The 14,159-nt window shown below is 41.7% G+C and overlaps 1 protein-coding gene across 1 annotated transcript in view; it reads left to right on the top strand.

Annotated features, from left to right (window-relative positions):
- The window catches only part of tenm2b (teneurin transmembrane protein 2b), a 185,273-nt gene that overhangs the window by 40,738 nt on the left and 130,376 nt on the right, over positions 1-14,159 (top strand). Inside the window, 2 exon segments of the mRNA XM_048270364.1 lie at positions 3,004-3,063; positions 4,803-5,084. Of these exon segments, the coding sequence (XP_048126321.1) occupies positions 3,004-3,063; positions 4,803-5,084 (342 nt within the window).

Genomic DNA, 14,159 nt, shown 5'->3' with positions numbered 1-14,159 from the left:
CGGACGCGAAGGTCCCATCTGCGGGGCCGGGTGGACCAAAGCCCTTCTCTGTCTGTGTGAGAGGATAAATCGACAGCCGTGATCTCCATGAGCTCCTCTCCAGCCCTCCCTGGCTGAGTCGAGTCTCTCCTCCACACTTAGAGGCGAGGCGAGGCGTGCGTGTCTTTGAAATGGTTATCTGGCACGACGCAGAATGAAGAAAGTAGGGGCTTGGTCCAAAGGGAGGGAGAAAAAGAACATTGGATCTCTTTCCTCCATCCTTCTGTCCATCCCCATACTGGCTCCTGAGGGCATGCCATGTTGCCTCCTCTATGTGCAGCCATGAAGAGGAGGAAGAATTGATTTTCCTCACATGGTTCTTCTCAGTGGGTGAAAAAAAATCGTGTTATATTCTGGGCTGTCTGACAAGCAAGATTGTTCATGTTGATATGTCTACAGTAAGAGTGTCTGCTACCAAACATTCTGTGAAATTATGAAATCAGACCTTTCTTTGATATGATACATGCACCCCCTTAACATCTCAGTTCAAAGAAGTAGATAAGAATACTGATTTAAGCAAAACGTTAGTATGTTGCCTTTTTTCATTCACTTACAAAATATTCATCATACAAACAGTACATCATTTTATGTACAAATATGTTTATACTTTATATGGGATCCATAAATAAGCTCAGTCATAAAAAAGAAAGTAAAGAGAGAGTGACCTTATAGTCTAGGTTGTCTGGAATGGGCTCCAGTCAGGCTCTTAAGGCAAACAATAATGCAGTCAAGTAGACCTTGATTTTTTTCACCCCCTCTGGTCTCTAATGGATGGTAATTCTGGGATTCAGGGGTGCATAAGCCTGTAAAATTAGTGCGGTTCTGAATGTTAGCTCTCCTCTAAAAAGCCATTTTATAATATCTACCACAAATGAGCACCTTTTGGGCAAATTATCAGCTTTAAAGGAGAATTCGGTGTGATATTGTTGAAAGTGTATTGAAACATGATACTGAGTGTGAAAGTAATGTCTCATAGCCCATCTCGGCTTGTCCCAGGCATCCAAAATTTTATTTCTGATGCTACCAACAGCTTTTCAATAGTGGTGTTCGCAGGATTACAATGAAAATAAATCACTGTTTTACATCCATTTACGAGGCTCAATGTATTCCATCTTCATTGGTAGATGTTTGAGGGCCCTGACATTCTTTGCGAGATTTGAGAACTTTGAAAAATCACTGGTAGTTTACTTAACTAGTGGATTTATACAGACAGTATCTTACAAAGTTTAGCGTTTGCAGCCATCTTGAATTTAGTCCGCGATAAATGAACAGTAAGAATGAACAGCTATGATAAGGGATCAGATTCCAAAATAATTCAGTGGAAATGCATCTACCAAGTTGCTGCTACTGAAGAAACTGGAATCCATGCATTTCCACTGAATTATTTTTGGCTCCCTTTATGAAGCCTCTAATCATAAATGCTTGCCAGTTTCCAGCCTTTGCTCCCTGGCATCACACCACTTCCCACAATTAGATTAGTCACCATTCTGCCATTCTGTATGTTACACGTCACTCTAATGAGTACAGAACAGGAAGAGAGGGCATGAGGGAGGGACGCAGAACAAGAGGTATGAATCACAAAGTGAATATACAGGTAGCTCAATCAAATAAAATATTTGCTGGTTCAGAAACTGCTGTTTTGAGATTAGGCTGCTTTGAATTTGCATCATGAATCGTTTTATCTGCTGGTCTTATAATTTGACTTTTGTAATCTTTCGTTCACCTTGGTATTTTTTTCAGAACACCTTTATGCCGTGGCTTCCTTGGAAAATGTCTTTAAAAAAAACACTTTGAAGTACCTGCTGGCATGTGTGTCATGTTACCATAGAAACCATCCTTGCAGCAAATGGCATTGTCTTTTTTCTCTTACTGTAGACTAGGTGAGAGGAATTTTTGAACAACTGCTAAGCTGGAAGAGGATGTGATCGGCATTCCTTTATGTCCTGTTTAAGAGGCAGTTAAGTTAGCGTTACATCAGGGGATATGTAATTTTCTCTTAAATTTTTTAAGAGCTGGAAAAGCAAATTGAAGATTCTACCATGGGGAGATGGCTTTTTCCATCTCCAACAGATTGGTAAAGGGGTTTACTACTGTGAGGCTTTTTCTATGTCATTAGTTTTCAGCTGCTTACATGGAAATATGCGTATTGATTGGTTTCTCATGTCCATTGTTCTCCATTAAGGTGTAGATGGAAAGGGTTGCTGCAGCCTCCTAAAGCACATGGACACTCCTCTCCTTTTTCAAACCCACAGTTCATTTCCCCCAGTCTTCTTGTATGGATCAGAGTTTGCGTTGCCTGATGTGGCTGGACCTGTCATGTCTGCAGTGTGCCCCTCCTCTGATTCAGTATACTGTATGTTGCCTAGTTTTGGGGTGATGAAGATGAAGATGCCTGATGAAGATCTGTTGAGTTGCCTTTTAAGAATAAATAAAGTATCTCTTGGAGCCCATATAGACCCTTTCAACAATAAAAACAAAAACAATGCTTGAACGTTCTATTTGGGCCCCAATCTACTTCCTCTGCATTAAGATAACATATGGAATGTTAAAAAGGAAGTCTTGTGGGGCCAACTATGATGCTGATAATGGAACTCTCTTGAAAGGGTCCATACAGTGTGCAGACCATTTCCTTCTCTCGCCTAGTTTTGGGGTCACATTAAAGGGGTCTAATACAATATTTGAGGAGTGAAATTATCCTGCCTCCATCACTTGGAAAATGAGTGTTATTATTCCTTGTTCCCATTAGTGACTGAGTTGTACGTCAGAGCAGCTGAATGACTGACCAAAATCCATGACGGCCTGAATCGAACCATGAAAGAAAGTAAATGAATCATACATAAAAAGGGGGGAAAGGTGAATAGAAATTATGAAGAAAGGAATGTAAGAATGAAAAGGGGGGAAGTGAGGAGGGAAAGGCGAGTGTTCCTCTATTCACAGAGTCCTGTGCTGTTCTTACTCATCCAGCCTACGTGGAGTTGGCTCCTGTTGGTATCAGCTATTTCCTCTCAGGTGTGCAGTACAGAGGTACGTCTCACGGCCGGCCCCAATGCACCTGTGTCCTCACAGGCAAATATCTGGGTGTCCCTCCCTCCGCCTTCTCCTGCCCCTCTTACCTGTGGAGAGACAGACATTTCCTACTCTTTTGTCTACCCCCCTATGCTGTGTTGCTGACCTCTGTTTTTACCAGATGGCTTCATATTATCATCCTGAATACCTGTTGAATATTACACTGAAACATGACAGTTAATATGTCTTTATATGTAAGAAAAGCAAATGTGCCTGTAATACTATGTACTGCATAAGGTACATACATACATACATACATATTAGCAGGAAATGTTGGAGTGGCAGGTATGAGGACTATTGATACAAAGCTGGACTCGATCCTCTATCCATTTGTCTGTGCGTTGTGTTTCTCCTTTTGATGTTTCATGTATATGTGCTGTATATATTCACACGGCTATCACAATGTTCATCCAAACGTCTAGTTATTTGTGAACCAAAAACATTCATCTTTACTCCAGTTAAAACTACACTGCGAGGAGTTTCTGCAAATTGGCACATTAATTTAAATGGCCCATTTAAACAGTGACCTGAACCAGCTTGTTGTTACGAATTTGTAATTGCAAATTGAATGTGCAATTGCTTGTGAGTTTAAACAAAAGACAGAACAAAGACAGGATGTGTCATTGGATAGAACAGGATATTAGTAAGCGTCTTTATTTCTTAAACATCATAGGGATAGGTCTTTACGTCTTTACATCATAGGGATAGGTCTGTACAGGAATAGGATGGGACCTTATTTCCTGTACAGAGCAACCTTAACCTTTTACCATGTTTTCCTATTTCATTGACAAATGATCTCAAAGTATTTTTTTCTTTAATTAATTTAGTTCCATCTTCTGGGTTGATTGCAGGAGATTGCACCCACAACGTCTCTTTAATTATTGCAGGAAATGCATGGCTTGTGGTCGCCTCCTGCTTGATTGCTTTTTTTTTCTGCAGCTCAGACTTAATTGGGTGTTTGTTGTTTTATTGATTTCCCTTTGATGTACTTCAATTCAGATAATTGCTTTTGCCCATGTTCGATTATCTTCACAACATGCTGCTTACCATCATACATGGAAATAGTAGCTCGGCCACCATTATCACTACTTCTACTACTACTATGACTGATATATGATGACAAATGGTGTTTGAATCTCAGAGCGCAAGCCAGGGGGGCAGTGGGAGAGTGTCAAGGAAAATGTTCAAGCTTAGATTCGGAGGCTTTGAGCTGAGTCCAACTCGCAACGATGGCCCATCTGCCTCTGGCTCCGAAGTTTGGCCATTTCATAGCACGGCGAGCACATCCGCGAGTGAGGACGAAAAAGAGCCACAGAGAGAGACACAGAGAGAGACGCACAATATGTCACGATGCAAACGACTACAAATAAGACAGATATCATTTCAAAGTCTATTTGCAATCCTGATTATTTCAAATTAAGAGGATGTGAAGTTGGGATGGTTGTCTTTTTTTGTTCACTTACTCTCTAAAGGCTTATATATATATATATATATACTTATAAAGGTTAACACCTTCCTTTATGGAAATAGAGTCTGCCTGTTTTGGGCCAAATGACTAAATAAAACAACTTCAGTAAAACACCCGCACACAATTATGTTCTTTAAGTATGCACTCTATAATATATGTACAAATATGCACTAACAAGCAACACTCTCATTCAACCCCTTTGCTTTTGATGTTGATGTTGCGGTCATAGGGAGCTTCACGCTGGCTGAGCTGGGCCTGTGTGAGCCACCATCCCAGTCCAGCACATTCCACTCTGACCTGGACCAGGTCCAGCACGGCTACGCCCTCAGCGCTGCCTCGGACCCCGACAACGAATCAGACCCCGAGGAGGCCATGACTCCTGAACGGGCCGTGCGGATGTGGGGCGGTCGTGGGCTGAAGTCGCGTTGCAGCTCAGGACTGTCCAGCAGGGACAACTCGGCCCTCACCCTCACCGACTCCGAACACGAGCACAAGTCCGATGACGAGTCCGGTAAGACAAAATTATTTTTTTCTACCACTTTCTCCAGTAACCATCTGTACACTTCACTTTATTTCTCATTTAGCTGATGCTCTTAGAGTGTAATACAGTGCTTGCAACTTACTACAGTCGACAGTCCCCTTGGAGGAAGCAACTCAGGGTTAAGTGTCTCGCTCAGGGGCACAATGATGGCAGCTCCTGAGACTGAATAACCAACTCTCTGGAGTTTAACTTGGAAGGCCGGATCCCTAGCTACTAGACCACCACCTAAGAAATACGCATCAGCAAAACTTACCTCACATTTTTGATAATTTAGGGTCACTTACATCAGGTGTCAGGATTTAAACTGTGATGGAGACATAAGGCTTATCTGGGCTGTTGATAAAACAAAAGGGGATGTAAACTGAAGAAACCAAATGTGAGCTCTAAATACTGCCTTTCTGGATGGTAAAAAAATAAGTATATATTATAAGTATAAGTATATACTCTTTGATCCTGTGAGGGAAATTTGGTCTCTGCATTTATCCCAATCCGTGAATTAGTGAAGCACACAGTGAACACACAGTGAGGTGAAGCACACACTAATCCCGACGCAGTGAGATTCTACCTGCTACAGTGGCACTCGGGGAGCAGTGAGGGGTTAGGTTACAAGTCCGAAGCCCTAACCAGTAGGCCACGGCTGCCCCGTGTGTGAAAACAATGGTGGGAATTGATACCTATGACGATGCATTTAAGCAAATTATCTGTTCTTAGACAACTGCTAACATAATATGTATACATGGAGAACAGTAATTACAGCATGCCTGTCACCAGGAAGCCTTAGCTATGCAGGGATTTATGTTTGCGTAATGACACCATCCTTCACTGTACCTGCAGGCTTTCTCTGATCACTGTGTTTATAGTGATTTAAAGGGAGATTGCACACCTGAGTATCATACTGCCATAGCTTGCCTGGCAGGTTGCTTGTTTGTAATTTATTTTCTTTAATGAGAGATTATCCTATCATTTAGTTTTTCCTTGTGACTACTGCGTTGCAGGGAAACTGGAGAAACTCTATGGCGTCGCAACGGGTGCTGCACATGACACACACACATGCACACACACACACACATACACAGCGCGCTCTCAAGCTGTGTGCTCAGTAGCATTTGGTCTCACCAGGGAATCACTTACGTGTAGCCTATGTAGGCCTCTAACAGCCTTATTAAAACTAGCTGTTTTTTTTGTTTCATTTTTTTTTTTTCATTTTTCTTTTTTTTGTCTCGGGCAAGGCCACAAATTCAGTTCTGCTGCCATCACAATTTCACCACTTAGCCCAGGCAGGCCCTGCGCAGCATAATTTCTAAAACACATTCTGTGGATTGCATTAAGCACACATATATCAAGTCTCCTGACGTTAATGTATTCGCACACTGGGAACTAATTAATAAGGACGATGAAGCGAGGGTCCGATTTGATCAAGAGAGCAGGGGGCGGCCAGCTTTTGCCGTGGCACTTAATAAGCGTCATGTAGCTCCTGCACTGCGTAGGAGAGGTGGCTGGAGGTGATGTTAGCATAATGTAATGATTTGAATAAACATGTCACCTTGGCTTTCTCGTTATGCTTATTACTGCTTTATTTCTCTTTATTGTTGGGCGTGGGAAGCCTGTTGGGCTTTAGGTTTACTTTAAAATGTCAGCCAGCGCGCCGGGCCGCTCCCATTCATCTGCGTCGAGCTGCCTCACGACTCGAGGCCCCTTGCTCCTCTGGTGCCTGCTGGTGCCCGCTGGGAGTTGTGCCTCTGTGTGCGGAGACTCGTGGATGTATGCCATGTCATGGCAGGGCTCGAGACATTAGTCTGATTAGTGGAGTGCTCATTAAAACAGCACAGCGTTCCAGGCAGTCGCTCCCACTTTGCTTTGTCCCCATCATTAGTGTGGAAGACACCAACGTTATACCTTCAAGTTTGCTATAACTTCAAGACATGCGCAGCTTTCAGTGTCATGACCTTCACCGTGCTCAGGAGATGCCTACTAACAGACATTAAACCACACATTTTACCCTGCAAGTTACTGTAGTTCACATAGTTGTTTTATTAGTATATTTTCACATACATGTACAATTTTTATGTCATAAGAACAACTGCATAGTTGCCATTAAAGGGGAGGTTGGTGATACTGGATACATATCACTGAAATACATTACCTTTAGTGTTCTTGACAGTGCAATCATTTTTGCCTTCCCTCATCCTTTTCAACTGCCCTGTGCACCAGAATTAGCACCACCTGTTCTTGTTTAGCTGGTATAAGTTTTCTGTGTGAAGACACAGAACCCGTGTTTGTTTCCCATTTACAGATCCAGGACTGTGTACAGTGGATTTATTTTCAGAAGACACAGAATGGACAGTGCATTTGGCTTAGAATTGCTAACCTCTCCTTGTTCTGTGAAGATCTATAGTTTGTCTGATGGAGGCACCACAGACCACTATGCATTGGGGTTGGCAGTGTATACAGTAGGTAGTTACACATATTTAGGGGTCCAAGCAGTGAAGCTGCTGGATCAGTATTTTATTTGTAAGGATTATTTCTGTTTCTTATTCTACCCTAATAGTAGTTGGGCAATAGAAACTATACATCACACAGACACCAACCTTGGTAGGCAAGTTTGTACCCATGCAGGGATATCACAAAAGTGTAATTATCTTGCCACAATACAATAAGTCCATTTACATTTTGGGTCATCTCAGGCTCTAAATTAAATTTTTGAAAAATTCCTTTTTCCTCAGATTCCGTGGAAAAAAATAAAGTGAAAGTAAAATGAACTAGTCTGAGGCTAGAATCATCTATCTGAGGGGCCGTGCACACGACGGCGGTTTTTGTGAAACCGGTGAGGTTTTGTTAACGGTTACGCCTTGCATGTACTGTACACGACGCCGGAAGTTTAGGAGACTGAAACCGATAGCTTTTGAAACCGGCTTCCGAAGTGGGAACTTTTGAAACCGCCTGCTAACTTTCGCCGTGTAGACGCCTGTAGGTGTGAAGCCGGCAACTTTATGACGACATAGCCCCACCTCTCAACTCAGCCACGGCACTCGACCTGACATGTTGCTTGTCAAAACAAACCAAACCATTTATTTATCATATTAAAATGTTTTTCTTTCCCCTGTCATGATTTATGTGCACAATGTAGCCTATCAGCCTAGTGGCTAAGTTAGAAGCACACGTTAGCTTAACTTAGTTAAACATTAGCTTACTGCATGTTAGTGTTTTCTCCAGTGGTGCTCAGACCTAATGCAATGCGTAGGCTAAGCATTTGAAATTTCACATAGCAGTCACATACCTTGAAAATGAACTTTATTAGTTTAACAGTTGAATTGAAAACCGAATTGTCTGTAGTCTCCTTATTTCATGCGACTGCTTAACCAGAGCACTTATTAGACATTCTCTGGCTTAACAAACTGTTTCAACAATGTTTTTTTCTCGCGATTCCACGCCAAAATTATCGTGAAGCTTCTGCACAGCGGCGCCATCGACTGGTCTGGCATATGCACTACAGCACATTTAGCCGGTTACACCGCTGTGTGTACACGCGAGGTTTTTTCTTGCCGGAGTCGTTAAAGGTGTGAAAGCGGTAAGAGAAAATCCACCCGGCGGTGTCGTGTAAACGGCCTCTGATTCTCACAGAATGTGATGCCCATCATCTGAACACCATCTCGACAAAATAGCTAAATTAATTTTGAATTTGTTGCTCCAAAGTTACACGTCAATCAAATGTCAGGGCCTGCATTGATTCTGTTGTTTTCTATTATTGTTCTGGTGCAAAGGTCCAATCTTTGTCATTCAAATATGTAAAAAAAATGGTACAGTACACTTAAAGCCTCATTCAGTCACATTTCCTGAAGTACCAATTGAATCAGAGTTCAAAATGACCGCCAACAGCCAATCAAATTGGATCAGTCAATACCAGTCTCAAGGTTCATAACGGCAGCTATGTGCCAAATTGGAAACAAATTGACCTGAAGGCTGCACTGCAACATTTAATGTTTAAGGTCATGTCTGAGCAAGAGCAAGTGCATGTTTTTGTGTTTTCTTTCTGATTCTACATACATTTTCACTTTCGCTTGGACCCCGTTAATTACCAAATACGGGTAATGTGAAAATCCTTGATGAAATGTTCTTATCCAATTCAAAGCTTAATTAGCACACACACACACACACACACAAACACCTACAAACCATAACATCAAGCTCTCACCGGGTATGTCACTTTCCTACGTCTTATGTTTCCCTCAATAGGATATGGCTGTTGGAGTGTGTCTTGCCTATGCAATCGCACCTAATGTGCAGGTCTTCATGCATCCTTTGACTGTGCATAATGTAATTACACCACCCACTTCGCCGAAACAGTATGGAATTTCCCCACCTTCACTACTTCACATGTAATTTATGTGCTCCAGATTAGCCCTTACCGTATGACTCCATAACACAGAAGAAGAAAAAGTATTTTATGGCTGAGGTGTTGCTCGCATGTATTGCATTAGTGATGATGGATGCACAATCTACATGATGCTGAATATTGGCAGTAGGGAGTATAATAAGCACACTGACAAATATCATCCATCCTCCTTACCAATCATAGAAAGCTGAAAAAGCTCAAAATAAACCATGTGGCATCAATTACACTACAGCTTACACAACGAATGAAGATGTACAGCCTCTTGTAGTATTAACATGTGTCTGTTAAAGTCTGTGAATCTAGCAAAAGGTTATTGATATCTCCGCTTAACAGCCTATCAAATTACACCCCCTCATCTGTGTTCCTAAAGCAAAGTGTTATTTGGCTGGTGGCTTGATATTAGCCACTAGGCTTGTTTCCCATTTACAGTGCCAGGGCTGAGTATGGATACTAAAGCTTGTTTAAGTGCACACACAGAATGGATGGAATTGACAGCTTGTCCAATGTTATAAATATCAGTGTAATGGATTACAAAGACTTTTAGTTCTGTGTACCTAGTTCTTTTAGTTCTTAAGTACAATAGTAAGGATTTGTCCTAAACTACTACTAAACACAGGCCAGGCCATGGGGCACAGAATCAGTATCAGAGTCGGAGTAAGAAGTCTAATGTGAAGCAGACACTGTGATTTTGATGTGATTTTAGCAACAAATCAGTAGGATCCGACAAAACTGTTTAATCAAGCTGAATTCCTGTCCGATCTGTGGTGTAGTTTGAGCAGGCTCACGATGTCACGATTAGAACAGGTCACAATCAACTCTTCAGCTCAAAGTGTTTGGCCGGCTTATCATACTGTATCATCAGCCAAAAAATATCAAGGTCTGTTCACAAATTTGGGTTTTTGCACCAAATAATATCAAAATAATTGAAAATAAATTCATATGAAAGTACATGTCATAGAATGGTGGTTATTTGTTTTCTCAAAAGTCAGGTTGTTAATGACCCTTGACCCAATATAGTTTTCTTACTGTTAATTGCTAATGCTAATAGATCTGTAGATGATGCTATATCACTGGCTCTGCATACCACCTCTTTAAAAGAAAAACACCTACAGTATGTCCGAATGTTGTTTATAGACTATAGCTCTGCTTTTGACACAATTATACCATCCAAGGTAGTGTTCAAACTCAGAGGTCTTGGCTTAAGCAAGTCCATCTGCAACTGACTATTCAATTTTCAGACAGGCAGACCCCAGACTGTGAGAATAGGCAAAACAGTCCTTAGAACTGGCACACATCAGGTCTGCTGCCTCAGTCCTATGACAACATCATAAAGTTCACAGATGACGCCCAGTGATTAGGCTGATATCCAATAATAATGAGAGTGCCTATAGGAAGAAAGATGAAGATCCCACCAAATGATGCCATGGCATCAACATCTCTCTGAATGTCACTAAGACAAAATAAGTCATTATTGACTTTAGGAAGAACAGAATCAATCGCATACCTATTTTCATCAATGGTTCATCAATGGGTGTTTGAGATTGCGGACTTTTAGTTCCTGGTATACCCACCTCAGACACCCCGACATGGTCACTCAACCCTAACTGCATTCTTCAGAAAGCTCAACAGAGGGTGGCGCTGTGAGGTTGTTGGGTTCAAGTTCCCACAATGACCCAGATTTGAATCGGACCTGCGGTCATTTCCCAATCCCACTCTATCTCTCTCTCTCTCCCACTTATCTCCTGTCGCATTTCACGGTCCTATCCGAGTAAAAGCAAAAGGCCAAAATAATATGCTTAAAAAAAGAAAAGAAAGAAAGCTTATCAGAGACTGTACTTTTTAAGGCATCTCAAGAGTTTTGACATGGGCACCAAAGCTCTTCTGAACCATTATCGCTGCACCATTGAAACATCCTCGTGGACTGTATTGCAGTGTGGTTTGGCAGCCTAACTGCACAACACTACCAACTGAAAACTGTAAAGACAGCAGTCAGAATCCTTGGCACATAACTACCACACCTCCATAACATCTACACCACTTGCTGCAAAAAGAAAGCCCAAAATACCTGCCACCCTGCTTATGCCCTGTTCTCACTCCTTTCATCTAAAAAATGTTACCAGAGCATCAAATCATCCACCACCCATTGCAAATGTTTCTTCCCCCAAGCAGTCAGGCTGCTTAACGGCTAGTACCACCATATGCACCACACACTGATCCCACACAAATCATGTGTTATTGTGTGATCTACTGTATTGAACCACATTGGTAACATGTTTTGTTGCACTGTTTTTATTGTACATTATTGTACGGTACTTAACTGTATTTATTGTATTTATTGAACTATGTAAAATGTTTTTTTTGTCTCAGTGTTGGTTCTTGTAAGGCCAGGAGCTAGGAGCACACATATTTCATTACACATGACAATACATTTGAACTTAAACTTGAACTTGACAAATTGTCATTTGGCGATATGACTGATAAGACCAGTAGGTACCAGTGATGCTCCAGCTGATCCAAAATAAACGTATTACGCTTATGTGGAAACAATGCTCTGCAGCAACATTCAACATATCTTCTTAATATCAGCATAATTTACGCAATTTAAGGACATTTAATGGCCGATGACCAAAGTGCTGGTTTCCTGTACATGGGTTGAGCCTAGTTCTGTCCTACAAGATAGCTTCAATGAAGATCTCCATTGAAAACATAACTAATATCGGAATAACTAAAAATATTTACTTACAGTATATGATGGGCATGTTGCCCAGGACCATCTTGCTCCCTCGTTCCCGCCTCATCTGGCCATAGGGCACAACCCAGTCTGTTAGAAAAGGTTTGAAAAAGGTTAACTGTAGGCATTAATAAGCAGTTTATGGCCAATGTTACTGTATACCAGTAAAAGTTAACTGTGGACATAGTTTTGTAGTTTGAGGTCTATATTATTTGCTTTCTTACTTGCTGGTTCAGCAGGCTGAAGATCTGGTTCACCAGGCTGAAGCTCCTCCTCAGCTAGAGTATCCTATATATTCGCCTTCTCACTGGCTGGTACAGTAGGCTGAAGATTAGGGTTGGGTATCGTTTGGGTTTTATCCGATACCGGTGCTAAATTGATACTTTTAAAACAGTGCCGGTGCCGAAACGGTGCCTGAACCGGTACTTTGTTTTTAAATTAAAATGGTCTAAAGCATGAATTACTTTTTTTTTTATTGATAAGACAAATTTGAACATGAAATTAAACTGTTATATTCAATTTACTATTAATATCTCATTGCTTCTACGCATAATACATTTAAATGTTAAACAGCTTGCCATGGATGCACACACAGTGGTAAGCTCTGCTTTCAAGTTTACCCAGTGTAGGCAGTTTGCCATAAGGTATGTTAAAACCACTTGCCATAGAACTGCCAGGTCATGGACAACGGCATTTGCAAGCAAGCTAATCTAACAGGGACTCTACTTTCCAAGTAACTCAGTGTGTTCCCAAATGCTTCAAGAAATGTCATGTCTTCCCCCATGACACGCAATAGTTTTGAACATGTTAGGCTACATTATGTCGGTGTTGAAGTGTTTAGATCCCCAGTGCTAGTAGGCATTTTAACAGCAACTATGCTATGCGCTAAGGATAGTGTGTAATGTATACTGTTGATGTTGTTTCATAGCCTTTTGCTTGTGTGTAGTTAGGCCCACTGCTAGATTGTGACAGGAGCTTGTGATATCGCTTTAAAGTAAAGTTTGTTATTCGATGCAGTTACTACCGTTTGCGTTGGCACCGGTGCCATATTAGAACCGTGTTTCGGTGCCCAACCCTACTGAAGATCCTCTCCAGCCTGAGTGTCCTCCCTGTTTGGGTCATCCATGTTGTTGTGTCCCCAGCCTCTCTGGTAGCCTGGAGATTCCAGACTCAAATCCGAAAGATTAAGGGTCTGGCTATGTAATGTAATGGCCCAACTCTAGGGGCGGCACCAAGCATGCATTTGAAAAAGTATCATGGACTTTTTGTGTCAAAATAAACCCCGCCCCTGAAACATCATAAATCATGTGTGTCACGTGAGTGACGTCAAACAAGGCCCCGCCTCCTTGGCAGCCATATTGGAGGTTGAGTCATGTGACCGTCATGTGACTGGTGTCAAACCCCATGGCGGCCATATTGGCCCCAAACCCACATGTGTGTTTTGTTGTTATTATTATGTGTCAGTTAAATGTAGTATGAAATGTATATGAGTGTTAATAGCTGGAAATAAACATATAGTATGCTACTAGCATAGCCAATAAACTGTTTAGCATGTTGTTAGTGGTTTTGGTTGAAAAATGTGTTAGCTAGATGCATTGTAATGTGACCTTTATAACTGAATCCATGGTGGTAATAGGTGACCAAAATGATGGTCTATGATCCCCCATACTTGTCGGAGTGGTGTTTTGTCCGGGCATGTCTCTGAGTGTATTGTTTGAGACCCCTTTCATGTGGGGGGTCTGCCTACTGCCTGTGTACACTAGTGCTGATAACATTGTAAAAGAACTGTTTATGAGTAGTGACGCCTGTATGCAGACACATAGTGACATTATAATGAGGTGTTGGGGGTTTGGTGGGAGGCCAGATGGTTATCTATAAACCCTTTTGTAGTGGGTGTGTTTTGCCCTGGCATGTCTCTAGG

Source organism: Alosa alosa, chromosome 2, assembly GCF_017589495.1.
Source record: "Alosa alosa isolate M-15738 ecotype Scorff River chromosome 2, AALO_Geno_1.1, whole genome shotgun sequence".
Taxonomy (NCBI): domain Eukaryota; kingdom Metazoa; phylum Chordata; class Actinopteri; order Clupeiformes; family Clupeidae; genus Alosa; species Alosa alosa.
The sequence above is the reverse complement of the archived record's forward strand: the minus strand, read 5'-3'. Positions and strand labels throughout refer to the sequence as shown.